Source organism: Micromesistius poutassou (genome assembly GCF_964030765.1).
Source record: "Micromesistius poutassou genome assembly, chromosome: 11".
NCBI lineage: Eukaryota > Metazoa > Chordata > Actinopteri > Gadiformes > Gadidae > Micromesistius > Micromesistius poutassou.
In genome coordinates this window covers 6534464-6562142 of record NC_140281.1, presented here as the reverse complement: position 1 = coordinate 6562142, position 27679 = coordinate 6534464, and the positions used below count along the sequence as shown (strand labels likewise).

Genomic DNA, 27679 nt, shown 5'->3' with positions numbered 1-27679 from the left:
ATGGGACAGAGACGGAACAAGAACCAGTCGCCACGGAGCCGAGTTGTGCATGCGTCTGCCACCGCCACCTCAAGCCAACAAGGGCCCATCTCACAGAAAGCAGATGAACCAGACACTCTGATTGTAGGAGACTCAACCATAAAAGATGTAACCGGTAAGAAGATCAAAACATGCTACTTCCCAGATGTGACGGTTAGTGATGTCAGCCAGAAACTAGATTACAATTATATTGGAAAACCCCAAAATCTCACAGGTTATTGTGCATGTAGGACTTAATGATATTCGAAGAGAACAGTCAGAACTTCTGAAGAGGGATTTCACTGAACTATTGGACACACTGGACAAATTACACATCAAGTCATTCATCAGTGGACCCATACCAGCAGTTGACAGGGGAATAAACAGATTCAGTTGTCTACTTGCACTGAATACATGGCTTTCCAGAGTCTGCAATGAAAGAGGAAGTCTTTATTGACAATTTCAACTTGTTCTGGGGGCACAAATATCTTTGCAGAGCAGATGGCCTACACCCAAACAGGTTAGGCTCAAAACTGTTAAGAGACAATCAATCTCTTCTTACTCTCCCACAAATCTACCCTGCCATGGTCTGACACACAGGCCACAGTCAGAGCACAGGTTGAGAAGAAGCGAGACTACAGCCTCCCCCACACATCTACTCTGCCACTATCTGACACACAGATAGCAGACAGACCACAGACCTTGAAGAGAGACAACAGCCCGCCCAACGCCATCGACACCATGCCTTCCGCCATCGCAGATGCTGGCTTGGCGAGGAACGGCCACCACCCTCCTCTGCACTCCCCCATCGACGATGACCGCCAGCCTCATCTCTCCCATAGCCACAACAACAACTCCAGCTCCACTGTCTCCTCCCTTTATGATTTCCAGATGACTTTAAGAAACTTAAGAACCAAATAAAATCTAAATGTGACCTCTGTCTTCACAACCATTAATTGAGCTTTCATTTACAAACGATGCCTTCTGCATGTGGAGGTGGTTATTACTTCAAATTACTTTCAAGTTAATCTCGAAAAGAACTGACAACATAATGACAACATAAATGTGATTTATGTATTTCACCTCCATGGCCACTAGTGGTCGTCATCCATGATATGATGCATATTAAAATCTAAATGTGACCTCTGATTCACACATACAATACTTTTGGACAGATTAGAAAACTGGGTGGGGCTTTCAGACACAGTCTTAAATTGGTTTAGGTCCTACCTACAAAATAGGAACTACTTTGTTTCTATTGGCGACTTTGTTTCAGAATCAACAAACGTGACATGTGGAGTCCCACAAGGTTTGAGTTTAGGTCCCTATTTATTCAACATCTACATGCTCCCAGTAGGGAAAATCATGCAAAATAACAATATTGACCATCATTGCTATGCTGATGACACGCAAATCGATGTATCGCTATCACCAAATAACAGCCCATAGACCTGTTGTGCGAGTGCATTGAGCAAGTCAAAGACTAGATGTGCCGAAATTTCCTACAACTAAATGAGGACAAAACCGAGATAATTGTATTTGGTGCTAAAACGGAAAGGCCTAAAGTAACCCAACACCTTCACTCTCTGTCCCTGAAAACCTCAATCAAAGCCAGAAATCTAGGGGTTATCATGGATTTAGATTTACATTCGACAGTCATCAGTCATGACAAACAAAAAAAACAGTTGACAGTCATCAAATCAGTTACAAAATCAGCATATTATCACCTTAAAAAAGACTTAGAGCGCTCATGTCCACCAAAGACACCAAAGACAACAACTTGTACATGCCTTTATCACTAGTAAGCTTGATTACTGCAATGGTCTCTTTACAGGTCTCCCAAAAAAAACTCTAAGGCAACTACAGCTTGTTCAGAATGCTAATTCTTCAACAATTCTTAAATTGTTACATTGGCTCCCTGTATGTCAGAGAATTGATTTTAAAATCATGTTGCTAACCTATAAATCCATGCATGGTTTAGGGCCAAAATATTTAACTGATATGCTTCCACTACATAAGCCTTCTAGACCACTAAGATCTTCTGAGACTAATCTGTTAATTATCCCCAGAGTCAACACGAAACATGGGAAAGTTTAGTTACTATGCAACAAATAGCTGGAATAAAGTCCCTGAGGATTTAAGACTTGCCCCAACTCTGACAGCTTTTAAAACAAGACTGAAGACTTTTATGTTTGCTTTAGGTTTCTGCAAAATCTTAAATCTATAATGCTTTTCTTAACTTTACCTTTATTTTCTATCTATTTTTTATTTTATTACTAACTTTGCCTTTATTTTCCATTTTTACCAGAGAGATACATGATCTGATACCAGAGAGACTGGGTTAGAGTCATAGAATCAGGGTTGGAGTTTACAAGTCCAGAGAAAGGACCAAGTTCCTTTAGGTGGGGTTGGAGTCCCGACCTTGGTATCAGAGAGATACATGAACTTTGAAGGGTTTGAGACCCGAGTTCTGTCTGGGTTAGAGTCCTAGAATCTGGGTTGGAGTGCCAGAATCTGGGTTGGAGACCTAGAGAAAGGACCAAGTTCCTTTAGGTGGGGTTGGAGTCCCGACGTGGGTATCAGAGAGATACATGACCTTTGAAGGGTTTGAGTCCCGAGTTCTGTCTGGGTTAGAGTCCTAGAATCCAGGTGGGAGTCCCAGAGAAAGGACCAAGTTCCTTTAGGCCGGGTTGGAGTCCCAACGTGGGTATACCAGAGAGACTGTTGATCTGATCTTAAATACATTGCACTTTCTAAAATGCTTTTTAACTTTACCTTTATTTTCTATCTATTTTACTTTTATTATTTTAGTTATCTATTATTTTCTTTTTATTGTATGACAATGTTTATATGTGAAGCACTTTGAGTCTGTCTTGTGTATGAAAAGTGCTATATAAATAATGTTGCCTTGCCTTGCCTAGTTTGGTACTGTACTAGTCGCCAATCACACCCCAGCCCCATGAACTGCTTGTTTTAACTGTCTCGCTAGTCAACACAGTATGAGTCACCTGGGTTGATTTCTATTTCTGTATTTCTTTTTGTTGTTCTTTTTAATTAAGTTTCAGAGTTGTGCCCTTGTTTCTCTGGGTTTTTTTCTCTTAGTGTTTTTCTATTGCTGTAATTTGGGATTTTTGCATCTCTTGACAATAAAAGCATGATCATATTTTCAGTTGAGCTTCTTTGGGTTTGACTTTTTGTATGCAATTTTTAAATCAGTACAGTCTAAATTGGGGTGGTCATTTCCACAAGACATTTTCAAGCTCAAATAATCAATTTTTTCTTGTGTTTTATACAGGAGTGCTCCAAAAGAGCCAACTATGGAAAGTTCACCCTGCGGGACCTGCTGGTCGTCCCGATGCAGAGGGTCCTCAAATACCACCTTCTGCTGCAGGTACTGTGTACACACTGTACCCTAGCCCTAACCCTGAAGGCCAAAGTATACTTCTCAGACTCCGTATTCCGTAATCCGACTCTGTAACTACGGACCCTTGAGCATTCGCAGTTCTCCGTCATCCCAGAGGGATGACGGATACGAAATGCAATTCACCGCCCAATCGATCTTATATGTTGACTACTAACCATGTAAATAGTGTTGTTAATAAATATTATTTGGTGTTTTATTGGTCCTTAATGTGCAAAGTAAACAATGTACAAAGTAAATAAGGTGCAAAGTCAAACCGAGAAAAAGTGATTCTGGAAATGATTTTGTTATAGGACCAATCACAGCCCTTGTCGTCTCCGTCCGTCTCCATTGCGTCGATGGATTGTTAAAAAATATTATAATATATTGCTACTGATAGATCAGTCTACCAGCCTACCCAGTGGACTGTAGTAAACGTTGCTCATCAATCCGTCACGCCCACTTGTGTCAGAAGAGGCAGATTTTCAAAACAGCTTGTAATGGCTAATCACACTCACACCTGGTGGTATAATATGTCACCTTTAAATACAGTACTTAAATACCACCTCCTGCTGCCAGTATCAGGCTTGCATGAATACTGTCTCCAAATACATGTTCTGCATCAAAACCAGGTCATACACATGCAAAATCAGTGTTTAATTCTCTGTTTGATCTTATTGGTTAATTAACCAAAGCAAGAGGCCAATGAGATTTACGACAACACTGACAGTGGTGTGTGTGTGTGTGTGTGTGTGTGTGTGTGTGTGTGTGTGTGTGTGTGTGTCTTGCTCCAACTCCCCTGAATGTGTGTGCCCCCTATGACAACATTGATCAGTGACTTATCATATCCATCTATATTAATCCATGCGCTTGTGGTTAAAATAGACAAGAGAGCCAGGAGCCTTCATTGGCTCAGCCTCTTGATTGGCAGTTAAGGAGATAAGCCAAGCAGGGAGCTGCTCTGAAGTATCAAAGTCCCTTCACTGTCAATCAGCTTCCCCATGTATTATGAGTGGGCTCATCAGTGGTGCAGTACCCGTTATCTTCACCAGAGGCGCTGTGGACCACGTTTTAGCAGGAAAAGAACTTAGAGAAAGCATTTTCTACAAATTAAAGTAGTGAGTAAATTTAAAGTTGTTTTCCATGGGCATAAGATTCTGTACAGAAAGTGTTGATTGTTATTCTTGGTACTCCCTAAAAAGCCTTTCCCACCTCTCTTACCACATACACACTTGCATGCACATGCACACACTCACGCACAAACGCACACAAACACACACACAGTCACACACACACACACACACACACATATACATGCACGCACGCACATATCTGTCCTTGTGTTTTATTCCAGTCCACGTGTCAGGGTTGTGGTGTGGTCCTTGTGTCTAGTCCTTGTGAGGCTGACAGGTGGAGGGGCGGGGAGGGGAGGGAGGAGGAGGTGAGGAACGTAACCTGCAGCACCGATCCTGTTCGTGGCAACAAATCCTGTTCTAGTCTATTCATCAGTTTTTTTTCTGATTGACTCATTCATTTCTCATTTTTTCTCCCCCCTTCATCTTGGCCTTTTCTTTCTTTTCTGGTATCTGGTGCTAACCACAGTGTGTGCCATCTGGACGTGAGGGGGGGGGGGGGGGGGGGGGGGGTATCAGGAGGGCAGCGATGCAGACAGATGGAAAACTTTGCGACTGGCCTTGGAGCTGTGATTCTTCTTAGGCTATGATGGAGGCCCTTACAGCCTCTGCAGATTATGTTTGTTGATTTGTGTGCATTTGTGTGTGCTTATGCCTGTGTGTGTTTATCGATCCAACAGGAGCTGGTCAAACACACACAGAATGCCGCAGACAAGAGCAATCTGCGAATAGCGCTGGACGCTATGAAGGTAGGTTTCACACACCCACAGATGCACACACACACACACACACACACACAGAGCTTACAGTTGTGTGTGTGTTAGTCAAGTCAAGTCAAATTTTATTTGTATAGCACATTTACATGCGGCTGAGCAATCAACCAAAGTGCTTCACAGAAAGTGCAGATACACATTGAAAAAGACCTAAGGCAAAAAAATAAAACACAAGAAAATAAAGGAAAGGGAAGGGTTAAAAGACAATGACTCTAGGAGTTAAAATAAGATAAAATAGAAGAGAATTTAAAGCTAACTAGGGGACACTATTTGCTGGCACTTGAAAAAAGGAAACACCGAAGGCCAGTGAAAAAAGGTGGGTCTTTAACTGGGATTTTATTAAGCGACTGGGCTGCCCGGATGTGTAGGGGGAGACAGTTCCAGAGTCTGGGAGCTGCTACAGCAAAGGCTCTGTCCCCCCTGGTTTTTTGCCTGGTCCTGGGCACTTCCAACAAAAGTCTCACCTTTGAATACAAGGTCAACTGATTGAATCAGTTCAGATTGTAGAAAGAACTTTTCAGTACAGTACAGACTCACGTGACAACATAGACACAAACAACAGCACATTTTAATTTTTTAATATATATTTTGTATGCTTTGTCAAATCAATCAAATGAGCAAGCACCATGTTGCACAATTAATGATGTGAATGAGTCATACATATTAACACAGTACAAGCCTATCAGTTCTGGGTCCCAGACCAGTGACCTGCAAGTTGACTTGACTTGAATGTGTGGATGTGCAAATATAATTACTTTTGATACTTCTACTGACTACAAGTGTTGTTTTTTGACTAGTGGGTGTTCGTTGATGTTCCAAATCAAGTATCGTAGCGAAATACAGTTGCTGTCGTGTTTTATTTGGCATTTTGTAAATCCCATTAAAATGGAAACCGGACCGGAACCGGAAACGGAAATTTAGCAGTTTGGTTGTAGTCTTTTCGCTCGGTTCTCCGCATCAACAGAAGGGCTTGAACCGAGCAAAAAAGACTACAACCAGCCCATTTTTCCGTTTCCGGTCAACGTGCAATGAGTCTTCCAACAGAGATCAATGGATTTACAAAATGGCAAAGAAACACAGAAAATGTATTTCGCTACGATACTTGATTTGGAACAACGAACACCACTAACTACTCAGTGAGTTGCACATTTGTGAAAACAAACGTTTAGGGTTGTTTTAAGGACAGGTTTGTGAATGCTCATAGCAGGCTTGGAATTTCGTCATTTTAGGGGCAAGGCCATTTGGTCTTTCTGTTCACATTTTTTTTAAGGGCACAAAGGCCACATGACAGGGCTCAAAGGCTGTTTGGTTCAATTACGCTGGTTTTACCTTTCAGATTAATACCTTAACATTCTCATTCACCAAGAAACAATAATTAATTATGTATTTGTTTTAATTTAAAAACATTGAAAAACATATATTGTAAAACATTGCATTTAGAGAGAGAGAGTGTGTGAGAGAGAGAATGTGAGAGAGATAATGTGAGTGAGAGAGAGGCTGAAACAGTGTGCAAAGCCTGGCCATAGACGTGAGAAGTTACAGACAAATACTGCTACAGAAAGACAACAGACACCACTGTGACCTAAATATAGAAGTATCAGAGATACACTTTCTCCTGACACAGTGCAGTGCACAATATATTAAATATATTAGAAAGAACCTTTTTGGAAAATTACAAATTAACTTGTTTTGAAAAGATGGCCAAAGCACCTATTTTGAAAAGATGACAAAATGAATCTCCTGCCTGAGTTCATCTAAGAGTAAAGAATAGCAATAGTGTTTCTTAAACGTATACGTTAAGTTCAGCCATAACCCACATAAGTCATGTGTTATATCAAAACCACTTAGCAAGAAAAATACTAGATTCAAAGCTGTTTCAAAGCAAATTATTTGCGTTACTGTAAAAGAAAAAAAGTAGCTTTGTAGAGCGTGTGTCGTTGTGAGATGCTTCATTAAATTAGAGTTGCTTACAATGGATGTTGACAAAGTCTTTGCTCCTGGACATAATGTTCACTTTACATGCACGTTCTTGCCTTTGACCTCAATGAATTTGAAGTAGTGGTTATATCTCCACCTTGAAAATGCCAACTTTTCATCAGATTTGGTGTTTGTGTGTGCGTGTGCGTGTGGCACGCGTATCCTGGTTTGTGTGTAAAAACACTGGTTCCGATTGGCTACCATGAAACATGACTCTGCCTTAGCCAATAATATTCGCTTATCTCTTTGTTAAACCACCCGGTCTCCTCACTATCAGTTTGTGTGGAGCCAGGGGTGTGTTCGGATAACGCAGTTTATTCAATCAATTCATAGTAACGCACCGCATTTAACTGTCATTAACGGTAACAGCGTTGTAATGACAGAAAAAGTAATTAGTTAGATTACCCTGTTACTGAAAAAATAAATTTCTAAAAAAATATTTAAAATGGCGTTATTACAAACACTGCTGAGCAGGCTGGTTGACGTTCTTCTTTCATGTGATGTTGATACGTCACCTGCGCAGCTCGCGAAGTTGCACAAGTTCTATTTTGGAACAATCACAGCAGAGCTATCGCTCTGATCCACAGACACGGGACTAGCCTACTGCGTGCACTAGGATGGCCGTAATTCCATAAAAGCCCACAACGCGTCACTAGCGTTGTTTACACTGTAGCTTTGACAGGGGTACAAAGGCCACCTTGGCCGTAAATTGAACATTTTTTCACAGGGCATCAAGGCCAAAGTGCGGGGCAACGACGGCCATGGCCATCGTGGTCGTCGTAAAATTCCCACCCTGGCCCATAGACAGCCATTCTGAAGTAGGGGCGATTTGAATTGAGCCAAATACCCGAGACAGGACCAATAGTCAAAGTTTTGGTGTCAACCACTCTATTTCATCCTAGAAAAACCAGAAAGGGGGCTCAATCTTCAAAATACCGGAATTGTCCTTTAATTTGGCCCAGTGATTGAGTGATTGCAATGGCTGCTTTAGGGAGAAAAGTGTCCTTGAAAATGTGTATTTGATCTATCACTGTAGAGATGCTGTTTTTGAGGACTTTCAGAAGTGTTTGTAAGTGGTTAAATAACTGTGTGCTCCTTCTGCAGGACTTGGCCCAGTACGTGAACGAAGTAAAACGAGACAACGAGACACTGCGAGAAATAGACCAGTACCAGAAGTCCATCGAAAATCTGGTATAGTCATTTATACTAATTTAGTTATCTACTTATGTGTTTTGTGTTTGGCTTAAGGCCTGGGGGCTTTTTGTGACAAACAGTGTGAGATGAAAGCAGTGTGTCTCTTTGTAGAATCAACCCCTGAGGAACTATGGACGCCCGAAGGGAGATGGAGAGGTACGAGTTAGCTCAGTGGACAAACGAGCCAAACAGGACAGGTGAGCTGGTGGCAGACTGACTGACTGACTGACTGACTAGTTGACTGACTTAATGACTGACCCCCATTACAAAAATACAGTAAATTAACATACCAATAAAACAGCCTTTCTTTCAACTATCAATGACATCCCCAAGACACCGCTCAAGCCATCATATCGATTTAAATGGACTGAATTAATTATACAGAAGCAATTTTTCATTTTTTTTTTGCACCGATGTTAATGGTGGAATGGGGAAATGTTATTTTCAGCATCTAAATATATCTGAGGGTTTTGGTGAACTCCAGAGATGTGGTCAGTTAATACATTTTATGAAAAAAGTGAGCAGAGAGTGGAACCAAACAAACTGAGTCATCTCCTTCATGTCAAGTTTATGAAATGGTTTTGCACAGTGACACTTGGACACAAACAAATGGAAACATCACACATACGGTTCAGTGTTGTTCAGCGGTTAACTTAATGCTTACCATAACTTTTCTAACCATAACTAATCTTTTTGGTCGATGACAGGCACATTTTCTTGTTCGATGCGGCGGTGATCGTATGCAAACGGCGGGGGGACAACTACGAGATGAAAGAAGTGATCGACTTGCACCATTTTAAGATCACAAACAACCCAACGTCAGACAAGGAAAACCGCAAGGTCAGTGTGTTATATGATTGGGTTTTTTGAAATGTCGCAAATGCAACCATGCAGATACCACAAGTAGTCTTATTTTAACCTTGGCAAGTTTTACATGCAAATGTAACACTGATTACATACAATAACCACCAACAATTTTAGAACAACATAGAAGGTGCTTCACACCTTAAAGGTCCCATGACTAGCCACCAGGTGTGGTGTGATTAGCCGTTACTAGCTGTTTTGAAAATCTGTCTCTTATGACATCACAGGTGGGCATGTCCACCTAGATGTGTGACGGATAGATGAGCAACATTTGCTACAGTCCACTGGGTAGGCTGGTAGACTGATCTATCTAGCGCACATCTAGGTGGACACGCACACCTTTAAGTTTGGTTGATTTGGACAGAACCAGAGGCTCATTTGTTACAATATTGGTTAATGTTCTTGTGAGAAAAATTTGAAGCCGCCCAAAATGTGTAAATAAACGCTGTGCATGAGCAAGCTACATTGTTATTCGTCTGAAAACTTGGTTCAAGAGCGGTCTTCCGCAAAGTCATGGAAACCATATCAAATTGCTCTCACAGATTTATAATAAAAAAAGGAAGTTCTCTATTGCAATTAAGACAATAAGGAGACATATTAAATTGCAAATAAATTGATAAAACTTATAAAACATCCTTTACCTATAGCTGCAAAAATAATTATTATAAAATAATAAATCAAAAGTGATGGAAGCTTACGAAGCCACACTGGCTTTTGCTCATTCACCCGTTGACCTCTTCATCACAAAATTATAGTTTCCGTGTAAAGCCCCTCCCCCTCAAAGACATTTTAAGGGATTTAGACACATGAGAAAGCAGTCATGTGAGACATCTCAAAGATTAGCTGCTCAACTTTTAGTATCTCAACCAGTCGCGGCGCCAAAGAATTATGATTGTGTGAGCTACGGGGGGCTGCATTGTTTGTAGCAGGTGCTAATACATTTTGACACAAGAAACAATAACAAATAATATTACGAGAGAAAATTCTAGATTTAATGATCCTGGGCTATTAGGCTACATAATTGAAATGCACGTTACTAAAGGTTGCGTTTTACAACAATCTAAGCACTTAGCCTGTTGTTGTGATTTGAAGCGAAGCGGTCAATCACTGACGTTTATATGGGTCCTTATGGAACTGTTCACAAGCACACCCAGTGTGGGAGCCCCAGACGTGGGTCTCCTGTGTTCTGTATGTTCTGTGGTCTTACAATCGCTGCGTTTTCACCCGTGGTGTTGGGCGTGTGTGATTGCAATCACCTGTTTGTTTGTTTTTGGCATTGACAGAGAGAGAGAGAGAGAGAGAGAGAGAGAGCTTGGGAGTCATTACATTCTGTTGATCGCACTGACGCACGGCAATTCAAGATTGGGTCACTGGTACCAGTTTGTATTCTAATGTGTGCATGAAGAGAAAGAATAAAAAATGAAACGAATACAAGGAGGTGGAACTGAATTCTTTTAACGATGCGCGACACAGTGTCTCCTCCCACGCCGAGTCCCTGGCGGCTGATTTGGACTGCCTAGCCGCTACACCCAGACTGCTGGTTCCAGTGTCTCACTGCTCAAGTGACAGCAGTGTCATGGGAATGAGCAGCCAACATGGACATTGAACACATTGCAACTCCCAACAACACAACCTAGAGCCGTTACAATATTATTATATTATTGAAAAATATATTTTCCCATAAATATTTTTCCTCACAAAATGATTGGGGCTTTTGGGAGAGGGGGCTAGCCGGGGCTCAGCCTTTTTCTGGGGGAGCTTAAAGCTTAAGCTTATGTATTTCTTAACTGTGCACATGCATTGCTTTTTGCATAGCAAAAGCAGTCTTTCTCACGTGATTTGATCTACAAAGACTGGGTTTCAGAGAAAATAGGTAAATCGCCTACAATCATAACACAAGTTCTCCGTCACTTAGTAGTGTATCCACATTGAGAATGATGCTTTCTTTCTTTTGGTACCAAGATTACATATTATAGCCCATTCAGTTGTGGAGATATACAGTTATTTTCAGAAAAAAACAGGAATGATGAAGAGGATATTTCGACCCAACAGTCGAAATATCATGCATAGTGTAGCCAAATGTTCCGTCTTTCTGAAACAAACCAGAATTAATCACATTTAACGAAAGGCCTCAATAAAAATCTAAATACAATAGATAATGTGTGTGTTGTCATCGACTCAAGACAAATGCGCCATCAGTTAAGACACTTTCAAGTGGGTAGCCCTTTTGGAATACAGAAAAATAGCACAAAGTATCATTTGTGCCGGAACATGCTTTTCGCCGACACGCCTCTACAGGCGCAAGTGTAGTGGCGTGAGTTTGCTGCGGGGGAAAATCAGCTTTGCGCCGGGTTCAAACTAGCAACGATATATGCGTCGGTGTAGAAAGTCAATTACACTGGGTGCAAGATAGGGCCCTAGGTGTGTAAGTGCCATTAACTAAGCAATCAAAGCTCTCTATCTCTCTCTATATATAAATATGTATGTTGTTATTATTATATAATGTTCTTTATTTTTCTAAACTAACATGTTATAGATGTTTATATTGCTTGCTTGCTTTCATATTCAAGTGAAATATTAGCAGTTATGGGAACCACAAACCCCAGTAAACCATTTACCACCCATACAAAATCAGATTCTGTGTAGTTTGGCACCCAGTGTATTGGCACCTTTTATCGAGCCACCCATTTGACATTGTCTTGTTGGGTTACCAGAATAGCATTGGAACTGTTGCAACAGCTAGAGCTGTAAGCTATTAGCCAGATGGTGTTTTTAATAAACATAGCTTGGTGTGCAAAAGACGCACATACTACGACACTAACACATACACACATGCAAGCACACAAGCATGCGCATGCACAAGCACACAGACACATACACACACACACACACACACACACACACACACACACACACACACACACACACACACACATACAGACACATGCACATAGACATACACACACAAATACAAACACACACACACCTTCTGTAAATAAAAGTCATTTGTTAGAACATAAAGGCAAAATAGCCCTCAGCAACCACAAGTCTCAAAGACGTATTATTCAGAATGTCGTTGGGCAAACACTCATATACAAACACACACTCTCTCTCTCTCTCTCTCTCTCTCTCTCTCTCTCTCTCTCTCTCTCTCTCTCTCTCTCTCTCTCTCTCTCTCTCTCTCTCTTCTATTCATCCCCCCCAATTTTGCACCCCTATTTCCTATTCACCCTGTAGTCTGAGTTGTTAAATCACACTCTATATTTTTCCCCATTCATTCTTTTTCTCTACTCTCCAATCATTCCAATACCAACCATTTCAACACACACGCACACACACACACACACACACACACACACACACACACACACACACACACACACACACACACACACACACACACACACACACGTCCTCTCTGTTTACTGCTGACTGGACTCAGTCTAGAATGGGTACTCGAATTGCGGCATATCACTGCCAAAAATTGCAAAAATGACTTTGTGCAAAACTCACACTCGTGCACACAAATTATTATTATGAGCACTTTTACTGAACTCGTGCACAGTATTTCTCTGCTTGAGTGCAAACATGTAGAGAAGCATCACACAACTGACACCCCGATTGCACTCAAATGCTATCTTTGCTCTTGCACTCACAAAGTGTTTTCCTACTCGCTCTGATATTTTTTCTGACAGGTTTACTTTTTATTTGGGACTAGGTGGGCGAAGCCAGCCATGGCCATTGTACCCTTGAATATGATTGGCCGTTGTAACCCAAAAAGTGATTTGATACATATTGCTGGAAAGTGCAAACACAGTGCAACAAAGTGCTTTGATAATTATTAGGGTACATAAAGCCAACTCAAAGCCAACTTATCCTCATACAACGGTTTGTATGATATTGTATGAAAAATCTTGATATGGACGCTAATATGGTTGAAAACCAAACATGGCCGAAGTTACACTAGTTTCGGTTCTAACTATTATGATGTTGATCATAGTAGATGTTTAGTGCATGATCATTGCACTCAACATCAGAAATAGTCACTACACACTGAAGAACAGCCTCTCACATATGAGACGTTTTTCCTTATCGGCGGCACTGGGGGAGGCGCTGTTCTGTCTCGCCCTCCTTATATCTGTGTCCTAGCCAGCAGAACCTAGTTCATGCCCAAAACAAAACAATTACGTCGACTTGGGAGCGAGTGCACTATGGAGTGCACTATGGCTAAATCATTTATCTTTAGATTAGTAAATGACTAAAGTGAGCTATTGGAGATAAATCCTCACCTAGGTTTGTGTGTAACAAACCTTTATATAGAACTCATCTCGTTTGGTCCTCATTTATATAGTGCTTTTATCCAAAGCGCTTTACAGTGTTGACTGACATTCACCCATTCATGCACACATTCACACACCGATGGCAGAGTCAACCACGCAGGGCAAAAAAAAATCAGAACTAATAAAGTCGTATGCAACGTGAACTGTGCTTACATTGTGTACATTAATGTTCCTCATCACAGCGTCCCGCTCCTATCACAGGAACCAAGAATCAATCATTTCAGCAGTTATTCAGAATATTGTCTTCATATTAAATGTTCATGTATTAAATACAGGATATATGCGCACATGTTACAGAAAATGAAACAATGGCCGTAGATCCTAAACAAGTGCATACGGATATATATACGATAACTGTGGAGGGGGGGGGGGATTCCTAACAAACTAACCCCGATATGTTCCTGCAAAACCCCAAATGAGCCTAAAAAACTCTGAGAGCAGTTTAACTGATTAACTAAACATCATATATAGTACAATCGCTGAACACACCTGAATCGCTGAAAGTTTATGACAATAAAAAGCACATTTCTCACTGTTGTGAGACATTTTTCAAAACACATTTTAACTTTGTGTGTTTTACACGCTCAATGAAGGATTTCATTGCAGTGAATATATTATTATTCTTGCAAGCAAATCATAATATGTGTGCATGAATGTGTTAGTTGGAGCGTAAAGTCTTTTTTTTGCTGGCAATCTTCTCTGTTCCAGTGGTCCTATGTCTTCTACCTCACGCACAACCAGGGACAGACTGGCTTCGAGTTCTTCTTCAAGACCAAAGAGCTGAAAAAGAAGTGGCTGGAGCAGTTCAGCATGGCTATGTGAGTGTGTTCGTGTCTATGAGTGTGCCTGTGTGTGTGTGTGTGTGTGTGTGTGTGTGTGTGTGTGTGTGCCCTTGTCTGCACAGACCATGCACAGAACATCAATAAAATCCTTTTTCTGTGTGTACACAAGCCTCCTGGTCCGTCCTGCTCTTCGAGTTAGGCCGGAGATGAGCAGAGCAGTTGGCAGAGTTGCGCTATAGAAATGTTAACACTGCTGTCAACATACCAGCAGGCGTGTGGCATCACTGTTCTGTACAGACGACACCCAAGCCTCATATCAATTTGATTCATTATTTGTTCCTTGTTTCTTCTTTCGATGTTAAGGCGACCAAAGCACTGTAATTATCCCAATGTGTTCCGTATCAGCTGCGATGTGCCCGACACGGTACATATTAACAAAACATCATTCCTGCTGGGGTTCTGGTCAACAGAAACAGGCAGAATGGAAATGTGAGGAGATGAGTGTTTTTTTGTTCTTCATCCTGCGATTATAGGACATAAGACCCAATGACACATCAAGTAATATATGTTATTGGGTCCCTCCAATGACACATGAAACTCAAAATGCATATGGGTTTAAATTGATTATAAATAAACTCAAAATAACTAAAAATACACCATTGATTGATCAAGATTACGTGGTGACACTGTTTGAATAGATGCCGGATAATTTCACATTCATGTGAAATGGAAAAACCAAAGATGCTACATCAAAGTCTCGACCTCAGTTAGCTTTAGTTGCAGGTGACTGGAGCTGAACTGAACACTGATTCAATTGTATTCACACCCTAAGAGGCTACAAACTACAAACACGTTTCAATATCTCTGTTCAAAGGAGCACCTGAAAGGGTGATGGGACATCCTTTTGTTTCAGCACATCAGCATCTAGCTGAGAAACACATTAGGATATGATGAGATGTTCTTTATTAATCTTAATCAATGAATGAATTAGTCAGGTGTCACTTAAGGTATTACAGGTACAAATGAATGGAAAGTAACAATTACATACTAAAAGGATATTTAATGTCATTCAGAATTCAATAACAACAAATATAGATTTGTCAATAAACACAATAAGTGAGTAGTAGAAATATAGATTTAAAAAAAAACAACATTTTTTTAGAGAATTAAAAAAAAAGAAAAAAAGAACTTAAACATAGCCATAATTTAAAGTATACATCATTGACCAATGTCTCAGTGTCTCAGTGTTCTGTAAATTCTACATTAACGCAAACACAGTGTTAATTGTATCTAATTGGCCAATTTTCTTAAGTTCATATACATTTGCCCATCACAAGCTTCATTAATGAGAACACATATTTCGTGATTTCTGCAATCGCAGAAAAACAACAGATTTTCTCTGCAAAATGGACATGATGCATTCAAACCAGGTGAGGGACATGGATAAGGCTTTTTTTATACATCAAATGCCATAAACGCAATCTCAAACATAATAATTGTCCTGAAATGACATAAATACAATTCTTGTATTTATTCAACACTATGAATACAAGGAAGGACTTTAAGTCTTACAATCTATTTATTCACAATGGTCAAATAATGCAAATGGCTATGGCTGCCCATGAATAAGGCCAGTTTAATCATGCTTCAATGATGGATGGAGGCACCAGCCCGGGAAGAGATGTACAATGCACTAATGTTTTGCGAGTTGGCAAGTTGTTAAGCAAGAACCGCCAACCCCACAGCACCCCTGACCCCGTCTCTCCTCCAGCCCAAGGGGTCAGGTTCTGGTTGCAAGGTCCATTTCTGGATCTCTCTGCCTGTCAACTGTCCATCTCCCAGCTACCCTAGCCATCTTCAAACAAAATCAATCATTCTGGATGCATTAGCCACGGAAGATTTCAACATGCAAGGACTCTGTAAGAGACCTTCATACCTTCATCACCTTCACGTATCAGACCATCTTATATGATCCTGATAGGATCGTTTAAATCCTTGTCATTACATGTCACTTGCCTTTTTTTAAGTTTGGTTAAATTAGCTTGAAGATTGATTGAAGATAAAAAGTCCACCAATGTTCAGCTCATCCACCTTGGGCTGGAATCAAAAATGTCATCCACATTCATGCTCAATCATCTCTTCTTTTTTCTTTGTACATAGATCCCTTCCAATCCTGTATTAAACTTTGAGTTTATCGTTTGTTGCGCAGATCTAACATCCACCCGGAGAATGGCACCAGCAACAATCACGAGTTTCGCATGCACACCTTCGACAGAATAACGTCCTGTAACTCTTGCCACATGCTGTTAAGGTGAGGGCCAAATGTCCCCGTCTTTGCTGCATTTCCCAGGTTTAAGGACCCAAAGCACTGTTCTGTGATTGCATGCTTTGATAATTATTAGCCTCACTTATGAGTAGCTTTGGATAAAAACATTTTGATAAATGATTTTGATAAATGATCAAATTTGAAGACAGGTTAAACTAACCAGTCAACGCCTCATGACAATATGTATGTATGTGTGTGTATGTGTGTGAGCACACATATGCAAGCTGAGGTCACTCAGACATTCATCAAATTTCTTCTTTCGACAGAACATTTGACAACAGATTGCTCTCTATCTCGGTCCTTCTTCTGCTCCCCCTCCCTATGTCTCTCTCTCTCCCTCCCTCCATCTCCTCTGTCGCCGCCCTCTTTCTCTCTCAGGGGTGTTTTCAACCAGGGCTACCTGTGCTCAAAGTGTGGACTTGGAGCCCATAAGGAATGTCTCGGCCGTTTTGGCTGCTGTGGTAAAACAGGTGACGCATGCACAAACACACACACTCGCATGCAGAGCTGCACACATGGACAGACACACATACACACATACACACAAACACATTTCTACACTGGACAATTTAGGGACTATGTCTGCAGGACCAACCCGTACATTGTACTGGTGTGATGAACTTCACTGACATGTGACATGTGCTTTTACATGTGTGTTCATCATATTACACAACCTCCTCAATCACCTTATCTTAATGGATTCCCTTATCAATCCACCGGCGTGCGCACTATGGCCCCTAGTGCACACAGGGTTCACTAAGACCTCTCACTCGGAGGGAGGGCTATGATAGAGAACACTATTTTTTCATTTCATTTTTCACAATTTATTTTAATAACAACCAAAATGATTGATAATAAATGATTAATAAATGCCCATTTGATAAATAATGTGGAATTGGGGACTATCTTCAATATAAGTATAGCTGATGATTCAATTGTCATGACATACAAAATATACATTGTAGTTTTTTGTAGAAACAATTTTTTTGTAGAAACAATGATTGTAGAAACAAGCCCAACCTGAATGTGTGTGTGTGTCTGTCTGTGTGTGTGTGTGTGTGTGTGTGTGTGTGTGTGTGTGTGTGTGTGTGTGTGTGTGTGTGTGTGTGTGTGTGTGTGTGTGTGTGTGTGTGTGATCCTCAGTTGGCGTGTGTGTTTGTGTGAATGTGCACGGTTTTAAATTCCCTGTGGCAAGGTGCCACTTCTTGTTGGTCCCAGCATCTGTCACCGTGGTACTGGGTCTCCACGGCAACAGCCCCCACCGTGGTGCGAGTTGTCCCTGAGTAGATTTGCGCCACAGCTTGCTGAGTGGCCTTGGGTGGGGGGGTTGAACACTGGTGGGTGTCAGTTTGAATCCTGGCTCTCATTACTCCAGTAGCAGTCTCTCTCTCTCTCTCAGCAGGTAGATGTTTCTGGGCGGATGGACACCATTGTCCAGGTCTTAAGTTTGCCTGTGTGGCTTTTTAAACTGTACATTGGGGCTAATTATTTTTGCACAGTCCGCAGCATATTCCACTAACAAAGTAAAAACCTGTGCTGCTGGAAGTCACACGGTGACAGTGTAATTATAGGGTTGTGTTTGTAGCATTGCGACCCGTGACAGGAGGTGCATGTAACACTATCTCTGCACACTCACAACATGCTAGACCTGATTCGGTTCAGTTATTTGAGAGAAGGGACAGTGCAAACGATTGAATACCAATGGCATCCAAAGTAGTGCACCAGTCGCTGCTCCCTCACATGCATCACAGCAGAAGTCAGTTTGAAAGACACAGTTGTTAAACGGAGTAAAAAGACATTTTAATTTTTTTTTTATAGATATAGACTACAGAAGAATTTACATACAGGACAACATTGCAAACCAAACATATATCAAGCAGCTATGCATGGTTGTGTGCGCATATGTGTGTGTGTGTGTGTGTGTGTGTGTGTGTGTGTGTGTGCTGTATTTTGTTGAGCTCTTCCACTTCCATTTCTTGTGTGCCCTGAACTCGTTGTGTATGTGTGTTTGTGTACAAGTTCAAAGTTTGCTCTAACAACAGGCCAGTTTATAGGTGTGTGTGTGTGTGTGTGTGTGTGTGTGTGTGTGTGTGTGTGTGTGTGTGTGTGTGTGTGTGTGTGTGTGTGTGTGTGTGTGTGTGTATGTGTGTGTGCGAGCGTGCGTGTATGTCTGTACCCAGTGGGGGGTGTAGCCCATTCCTCTGGGAGCCCATGAAAGAAGCTGGTGGAGAAACAAACTAAAATGTACACACACACACACACACACACACACACACACACACACACACACACACACACACACACACACACAGGTCTTCCCCCAGTGTTAGTTAGCACCTCCCCTACTTTGACTGTCAGCTCAGAGCCGTGCAGCAAAACAAACGGCCCACTTCCACCTTCCCCTCTCTAATGAGGCTGGGTTGTACTGTGCTGCTGCGCTCCCAAGAGCCTTTCTAAGCATGTGTAAACGCGTACACAACTCTGTGTATGTATGTGTCTGTGTCACTCACCATGCCTATTGTCAAACTTCTTTCAGATCCCTGCTCCTTCCTTACAAAGGTAAGCCCCTCTGTTTTACACACGTGTGTGTGCCTGTGTGTGTGCCTCTGCTGCTCTACCTGAGGACTGCGTTCCCCTAGCAGTGGTTGGGCTGGCCATTGGACTTAGTCCAGCACAGCCAGGTTGGCTGGTTAGCAGTCAAGCTTTCACACAAGCAGAGACAGAATGGTTACAGTGTGACTGGGAATATAGTTGGATCCCAGCACACCACAGTTAAGTGCATACAATGTACTGAGTTAAAAGTTAAAAGTTGCAGTGCAGTAATATTATTGAAAGCAATGGATATTTATTAAATGGAGTGGTTTAAATAACGCTATAAGTTGGCAGCTGAGGAATGAGGGTAACTCTAGAAGAAGTGGTGTGGACTTCCCAATTTTTTTATAAAAAAATATTAAACTCCAATGAATCTCGCTTTAAGAGTTATTTGTTTATATGCATGACATATAATCAATGTGTTCAAATGTGTGTTTGTGCATGCTTAATGTGCATGCTTTCAGTTGTCTAGTCATGTGCATGTGTGTGTCGATGAATATGAGTGTTTGTTATATATATTGGCTGTGTGGACATTTATTAGTAGTATTTACAGTCCCTTTGTATGTGTTTGTTTTGAGCTGTGTCAACTTTCTTATTTTTTGTGTCTCTGTTTGGAACATGTTAGGTTAAAACACGGAGCAGCAAGGAAGAAGACCCTGGTGAGTCTCTCTCTCTCTCTCTCTCTCTCTCTCTCTCTCTCTCTCTCTCTCTCTCTCTTTCTCTCTCTCTCTCCTCTGTCTTATTTCTCTTCAGCCTCTATGTGCTCTCGCCCACTTCAATCCTTTCTCTGCATCGTGCTGCAGAAGGCCATTGACCGTATTGACCCGAGGATGCATTCCAAATGACTAAGTCATGGGTTAGATAGTGCCGGTGCTCAGCGTTTATCATCTGCACCAGTGCTTATTTGTATTGGATGTTACTTATTATTGTTTTTTTTATTTTCAAAGCGATGCAATCGTCTCACTCCTGTTTGGCTGGGAGTTGATTTCATGCCCACATGCCTACCCACCAGAGCATGGAATACCCACCCCAGCCTGACGGGACCAGACGGTACCCGGCAGGCCAGGTCGGGTTCAGACAACTATTTAAAATGAGGCTTGGTTTCAGGTCGGGTCGGTCACATCTGCGCAATAAGGCGTTGGAGTTGCCGTTGGCATTGCTTTTGTGTTAATTAACGTTAATTTTGCTTCGCTGGGGACACTTGTGTTAACTTGAATTTCATAGGCTACCTGTTTTACAGAGCCTCAGAACCTCTTTTGTCATTTTGTGGAATTGATCATTATCGTGGCCTTTTTTGTGGGCCTATGTGAATTTCAATTAGTTCTGATTCTGCTCAACAAGCGTGCGTTAACAGCGAGCACAAGAGTGCTCGCTGTTAACGCACTTGTTGCAGTCATCTGTTGACATTTCCAAATGCCTTGCAGTTGTTTATTAAGGTGCGCTTTCACACACACAAACGTAAACGTGTCATTAGTATGAGAAAAAGTAGACTTTATCTGTCGGGCTCTGGTCGGGCTCAGACAAATATATCTTGATGCTGTAGGGCTGGGGTCGGGCTGGGTTACTTCTCTGTAGGGCTGGGGGCGGGCTGGGTTACTTCTCTGTGGGGCTGGGGTCGGGCTGGGTTACTTCTCTGTGGGGCTGGGGTCGGGCTGGGTTACTTCTCTGTCGGGCGCAGGCCGGGCTCGGCCCGCTCCGTGCTCTACTGCACACCCATCCAACCCCTCCTTTCAGATTTGTTGAATGACTTTTAAAGGGGTGATATCATGCTTATGTATACATGTATTATCTCTGCTGAGCTAAAAAAATCGGCCCTCAATAAGTGCGTGAAACAGCTTGTTTGTGCTCCAACGTTACTTCCGTAACAGTATATCAGTGGGCGGTGCTAAAGTGCAGAAGTCCCGCCTCCCGGCTACCCGCAATGTATACAACTTCTTGGGGATGTGAATTTCCAAAGCATGCTCAAAGTGCCCAGTCTGCTGTGACCAATCACAGCAGACTGGGCTACTCGGGAGGGGGGCTTCCAAGCGACCGTTTTTGAAAGACGCTGAAATTGGTTTTGCAGAAATGAACAGTGTGAGAATAATAAAGGGTCATTCTAAAATACAGGCATGTAACCCTATTCTAGTAGTACCCTCAAATGCAATTATTAACCCTAAAAAAGCATGCAATGGGATCCTTAAAACAAGGAACATGTGTCCGGCTAGCAGGCTAGTACACGTTGTCACCTGACCCCTCCTGGAAGTGGAGAGTTCAAATCTCTACAAAGTATTGGTAATACTCTCTTAGTCTTAAGCCATATGGTAACATAATCTAGTGTGAAAGAGGTAGCCAAAACTCACTCAATGTGTCCATTGATCTTTTGGTGCTGACTCTGTGCTTGAGTCTTGAGTGACAGATTCCTTCCTGATGCCTTGTTTGAATATACATTTTGTATAGGGGTGTTGATATTATCATTCTCCTTGTACACAACTATTCTTGTCAACAAAATGTTGGGATTAGATTTTTCCCAGGATGGCTGATTATACTAACGTCCGTCACTGTACAGTATGACAGACAAAAGCAACAACAACAACAACAACAGATAAAAAGCATGGACAAAAAACAAAATCCTATCAGCCTTTTTTATGGCCCTTTTCTAGGTCACAGATAAGGACATGCCCCAAACTGCAATGCTGCCTAACTGGAATATGATAAGAAACTATAAGTGCCGTCCAAATGATTGCCATTGGCAATGTAGAGGGCTGTGTGTGTGTGTGTGTGTGTGTGTGTGTGTGTGTGTGTTTGTAACACATGCAAGAGTGAGACATGCCTAACCCTATCATAAACTATTGGGAGCCACAAATTTTAATAATACCCTTTCTAATAACATAGTAAACATGTGGACACACACATACACAGACAAACAAACACACACACACACACACACACACACACACATACACATGCGCACGCACACACACACACGCACGCATGCACGCACACACACACACACACACAGATGCAGACACATACATGCACACACCCAAAGCCTCAAGTATAGCCACCAACTCAGTGGTGTGGATTGCAGTATCAGTGAGGGTGAGGGAGAATGGAGTCTTTCTCTAGTCAGTCTCTTTGTTAGGATGCTCAGTACATTCTCGCGCTTTCTTGCTCTCTTGCTCTCTCTCTTGCTCTCTCTGTCTCTCTCTCTGCCGTTCACCCAAATGGCAGATCGTTTTGATGCTCAAACTGTTGAATGTCTATTTTTGATGTCGGAAGACATTGTTCCAAGGGGACTTTTACTTTTGGAACTCCCATATGTATGGACAGAAACATACACACACACACACACACACACACACACACACACACACACACACACACACACACACACACACACACACACACACACAGCTTCTGTGTCAGGTGTTAATGTCAACCGCTGATGTGCCAGGTCGCATACGGAGTCGTCTGGCTCACACATTGGTTGGATCTCAGCCATGATCCGATCAGACAACTACCTTCATCACTTTAACCTGGAGGCACCATCTGTGAGATCTATCATAGACCCGGTCACAAAGGCTGCATGGAAAACAGACCGTGTAACAGAGACACTTGGAAAGCGTTTGAATTTCGGCGTATACTAACCCTCTTTCTCTTTCTTGCTCAACTCGTAGGTCTGCCCAAGATGCTGGTCACCAGGAACTATTTTGGCATGCCTAGTCCAACATCTGGACCCCCTCTCACCATCCAAACCGGCAACATCATAGAGCTCCTCGACGCAGACCTCCACAGCCCTTGGTGGCAGGTATGCTCTCTCTCTTGCTCTCTTTCTTGCTCTTGCTCTTTCTCTCTCATTCTCGCGCTCACTCTCTTTCTCTGTTTCCCTCTCTCGCTCTCTCTATCTGCTTCTTTTCTCGACACTGCCTAGTGTCTCTGTATACCAAATGCAATTAACCAACATTATTATTCTTAAGTAACCACCCAAACATACTGTATGTGAATACAATACTTACATATGTGAGTTTTTGTTTTGTTAATAGGATGAATTCTTCATGTACTCTCAACACTGATACCATAGACAAACAGAAGCATATCATTTTCCATCTCTTGTTGTATTGATGTTCAGACAGGGTCTTGTTCATTCTTAAAGCCCATGTGTGTGCAGTAAAGCCCGAACGGCAGTTTGTCCACGCATGGGGAGAATGAGCTACAAGGCCTTCTCCTTTGGCTCCATCATCTCAAACCCCTGAATGCATTAATTTTTTTTAGCATCAAGGCCTGCCAATCACCAACCCCATATCACTCCTTCAGGGTTTACTGTCTGTGTGTTATCTTTAACAGGTTACATCAATGTTAAAGAAGAGTTGCTCACTGTGGATAACAAACCCTCTCACTTGTTCATCCCTATTAGTCGGTCATACATAATCACACATATCACACACATCTAGACTATCTGACCCATATAGTATCTGTAGCATAGCTGAAGTGTACACTGCAGTAAAACACATCCCAGAAACCTTCAGGATGGCATCATCCCCAATCCAATGGCTACAATGCAAGAGAGAGAGAGAGCTTCAGAGAGTGTTCAATCCTTAGGATGGACATCCTGAGCTGGGCTTCTATCTGGTCCTCAATTCTCAGCAATGTTTATCTGTTAGCTGCCGATCTGTTATTCCCATCTGTTAAAAACAGCAAGAGGCCCTGAGGTCCTGAGCACAAGAAACGTCTTGTCTCCTGTGCAGAAAGAGTTTGTGGCATGTGGAATTGACTCCGGGCTCCTTGTGAGCCAGGAAAGCCTCTTGTTGGTACATGGTTATGATACCTACACCTACACATATATAGAGATGACCATACTGTGCTTTCTTTAAAATGTAAAGCCGCAAAATAGAACCCACTCCCACACATACAAACATGTATTGATGTATCCATGCTGCCAGGCAAGCACATATTATGCACACACACATGCAGGCACACACATATGCATATACACATGCTGGAAATGAACGCACACACATATGCACGGACCCATAAGACCCACACACACATACACAAACACAGTTCGGGGGTTATTAAATCATTAAGTTTCTGTTTAACATTATGGGGCTCCATTAATAGCTACAGTGTAGTCACTTGTGACTTATCTCTCAGAGTAAGCCAGGTGTGCGTAACACAATTATCTCTCTTTCCCTCCATCCCTCTCTACCTCCATCCCTCTCTACCTCCATCCCTCTCTCTCTCGCTCCCCACTCTTCTCACTCCGCTCTTCCTCCCTTCCTCCCTCTCTCTCTCTCTCTCTCTCTCTCTCTCTCTGTGGTTCCAGGGTAGAATTCTAACGACAAAGGAGGTTGGCTTCTTTCCAAGTGATGCTGTCAAGCCGTGCCCGTGTGTAAGCAGCCAGTCCACCTCTCTGCTCTCCTCCCTCTGAAAGACACTTCTTGATACAAAGAAAATATAATCTTTCTGTTGCTCTGAAAAAATGGATGGCACAATAATGTTTAGAAGATGGTTCAAAGGTTTGATTGTGGTTAGTGGTAGCCCTGCAGTATGCTTTGTGTTTCTGTAATTCCTGTTTTGAACTGGATTCAGCATAGTTGTTTTATTTATAGCCAGCAGCACAGCAATGCTGCCTTTATGATAAACTTTTTTTATAAATTACATACAATCTTGTTTTATTGTTGGTACAGTCAGAGTTAAAGTAAAGACGTCATTAAATACTCGTTAGTTGCTTTAATGTTGTTGGAAAAGTGTGAAAAGTAGTAAACTGCACTGGAACCTTGCTACAGCCTGGCCAGTAATATAGGTAGGATGATGGATATTATGGGATAATTTAAACAATATATTTTTGATGTGAAGCCTCTTATTTTCTTTTCCTTCAGGTTCCAAAGCCTGTCGATTACTCCACACACCCTTGGTATGTTGACAACCATTCTTCATTCTGTTTTTTCCTCTGCAATTTCCATCTGGAATTTTTTACATTTTCAGAGCAAAACAGAACCTGATCAGGTTGTTGTGTTGAACACAACCACAGAGAAGGAGAGGGATGGTATTTGAACACAGTGTGGAATGGGAATTGATTCGTCATACCTGATCTCCTCCTGAATAATTCAGTAAATCCCTTCAGCAAACTTCAGAAAAGAGTAATTGTAACAAAACTGTTGGAATGAACACTTATTTCACCCACGAAAGGCCATGGCTGCCTTTCTATACCTTCTTGAGGAAACAAAATCGAACTAGTATGTATTGTATTATTATCATAATATTTAATTGTAGTATTTATTGTCACAATTTGTTTGTGACTTTAACTGACAGGTTCGCAGGACCAATGGAGCGATTCCAAGCAGAAGCAGAGCTGCTCAACAGGGGGAATAGCACCTATCTGGTCCGCCACCGCAGCCGCGAGTCCACTGAGTACGCCATCAGCATCAAGTCAGTGCCCTGCTCATGAATACCTTCCTCTCCTTGTTATTAGTCCTCCTCTTGGACCCATTCAGATATTTACTAACACTTAAGGTATATATGTTGCATCTCCAGCTGTAGGTATTAATTGGTTTATTAGTTTCAAATGAAATCTGTAGGATTAATCAACATACTTGATCCCTCCTACATTTAGCAGGGATCAAATGCCCCGTACAGTTCTATGCAGTAGATTGGCTACTTCAACAATCAGGAAGCCATGGCGATAAATATGAAAATCTTAGGACAATTGTCTTAGGACAATTCCGGTATTTTGAACATTGAGGCCCCTTTCTGGTTTGTTTAGGATGGAATACTGACTATTGGTCCTGTCTTGGGTATTTGGCTCATTTAGAATCGCCCCTGCCTGGTTTAGAATGGCTGGCTACGGGCATTCACAAACCTGTCCTTAAAACTAAATGTTTGTTTTCAGAAATGTGCAACTCACCGAGCAGTTAGTGGTGTTCGTTGATGTTCCAAATCAAGTATTGTAGCGAAATACAGTTTAATTTGGCCTTTTGTAAATCCTATTGAAATAGAAACCGGACCGGAACCGGAAACGGAAATGGTGGCTTTGGTTGTAGTCTTTTCGCTCAGTTCTCCGCATCAACCGTAGGGCTAGAACCGAGTGTAAAGACTACAACCAGCCCCTCTTTATCAACAGTAGGGCTATAACCGAGTGTAAAGACTACAACCAGCCCCTCTTTATCAACAGTAGGGCTAGAACCGAGTGTAAAGACTACAACCAGCCCCTCTTTATCAACAGTAGGGCTAGAACCGAGTGTAAAGACTACAACCAGCCCCTCTTTCCGTTTCCGGTCAACGAGCAATGAGTCTTCGAACAGAAATCAATGGATTTACAAAATGCCAAATAAAACGAATGAAACTGTACGCTTCGCTACGATACTTCATTTGGAACATCAACAAACACCACTAACCTCTCTATGAGTTGCACATTTCTGAAAACAAACATTTCGGGTTGTTTTAAGGACAGGTTTGTGAATGCCCGTAGCCAGCCATTCTGAAGCAGGCAGGGTGATTCTGAATGAGCCAAATACCTGAAACAGGACCAATAGTCTAAATTTCGGTGTCAACCACTCTATTTCATCCTAGACAAACCAGAAAGGGGCTCAATGTTGAAATACCGGAATTGTCCTTTAATTTAAATAGTCTCAAGACTATCTTTCTAGAGTTAGACCAATGTATCAGCAGCTGTAATGGGACCCCATTAAACTACAACATTAATTTAGTACTTGGGCCAAATCATGCATTTCTAATGCTGTGCTCAATTTGTGGAACAAACTGTATCTGGTGGTCAATCCCCTGCCAGTCACCAGTCCCTCCCATGGTGGATGTTTGAAGGAGAGGCCCTGGATGTTTGTATTCTCTGCTGTGGTGCCGCTGAAGCTCCCTTATCCCCACGGGGGAGGCAGTCAGCCGTCTCTCAGAGCGACACAATCCTAAACTATCATTTTTTCGCAGCCTGCGGGTCCCTCCAGCGACAAAGTTTTAATTGCCCACTATGCGCACAACGGTGGCTGAGTGTGTCTATGTATGCCCACTTAAAATCCCATGTGCTGAATAGACCAGGCAGAGTGCCTACAAACAAGTTCAAGGTCGTTGTAAAATGTAAACACCATTGAAAGAGAGAATCATGGGAAAAAAGGGTTTTCAGATGGGAACAGACATTTAAATACTGTTTAATTGTATTGTTGCAGGCCTGTTCTCCCTTTTGCCAGTATTTTCTTGTTTCTGTGTATCTTAAATAGAAGAGCATTTCTATTTCTGTTTGCTAGAAAGTGCATGTTTGCCCTCAAACATGTCATGAGGTGTTGAGATGGA

General features: G+C 41.9%; 1 protein-coding gene across 1 annotated transcript in view; it reads left to right on the top strand.

Annotated features, from left to right (window-relative positions):
• Positions 1-27679, top strand: part of vav3a (vav 3 guanine nucleotide exchange factor a) — an 83851-nt gene that overhangs the window by 42662 nt on the left and 13510 nt on the right. Inside the window, exons 10-23 of the mRNA XM_084475299.1 lie at positions 3314-3409; positions 5232-5300; positions 8406-8492; positions 8607-8692; positions 9203-9335; positions 14408-14517; positions 16691-16792; positions 17186-17277; positions 19344-19366; positions 20025-20058; positions 23059-23189; positions 24705-24770; positions 25261-25295; positions 25694-25810. Of these exons, the coding sequence (XP_084331425.1) occupies positions 3314-3409; positions 5232-5300; positions 8406-8492; positions 8607-8692; positions 9203-9335; positions 14408-14517; positions 16691-16792; positions 17186-17277; positions 19344-19366; positions 20025-20058; positions 23059-23189; positions 24705-24770; positions 25261-25295; positions 25694-25810 (1181 nt within the window). The remainder of the gene's footprint in view (positions 1-3313; positions 3410-5231; positions 5301-8405; positions 8493-8606; positions 8693-9202; positions 9336-14407; positions 14518-16690; positions 16793-17185; positions 17278-19343; positions 19367-20024; positions 20059-23058; positions 23190-24704; positions 24771-25260; positions 25296-25693; positions 25811-27679) is intronic.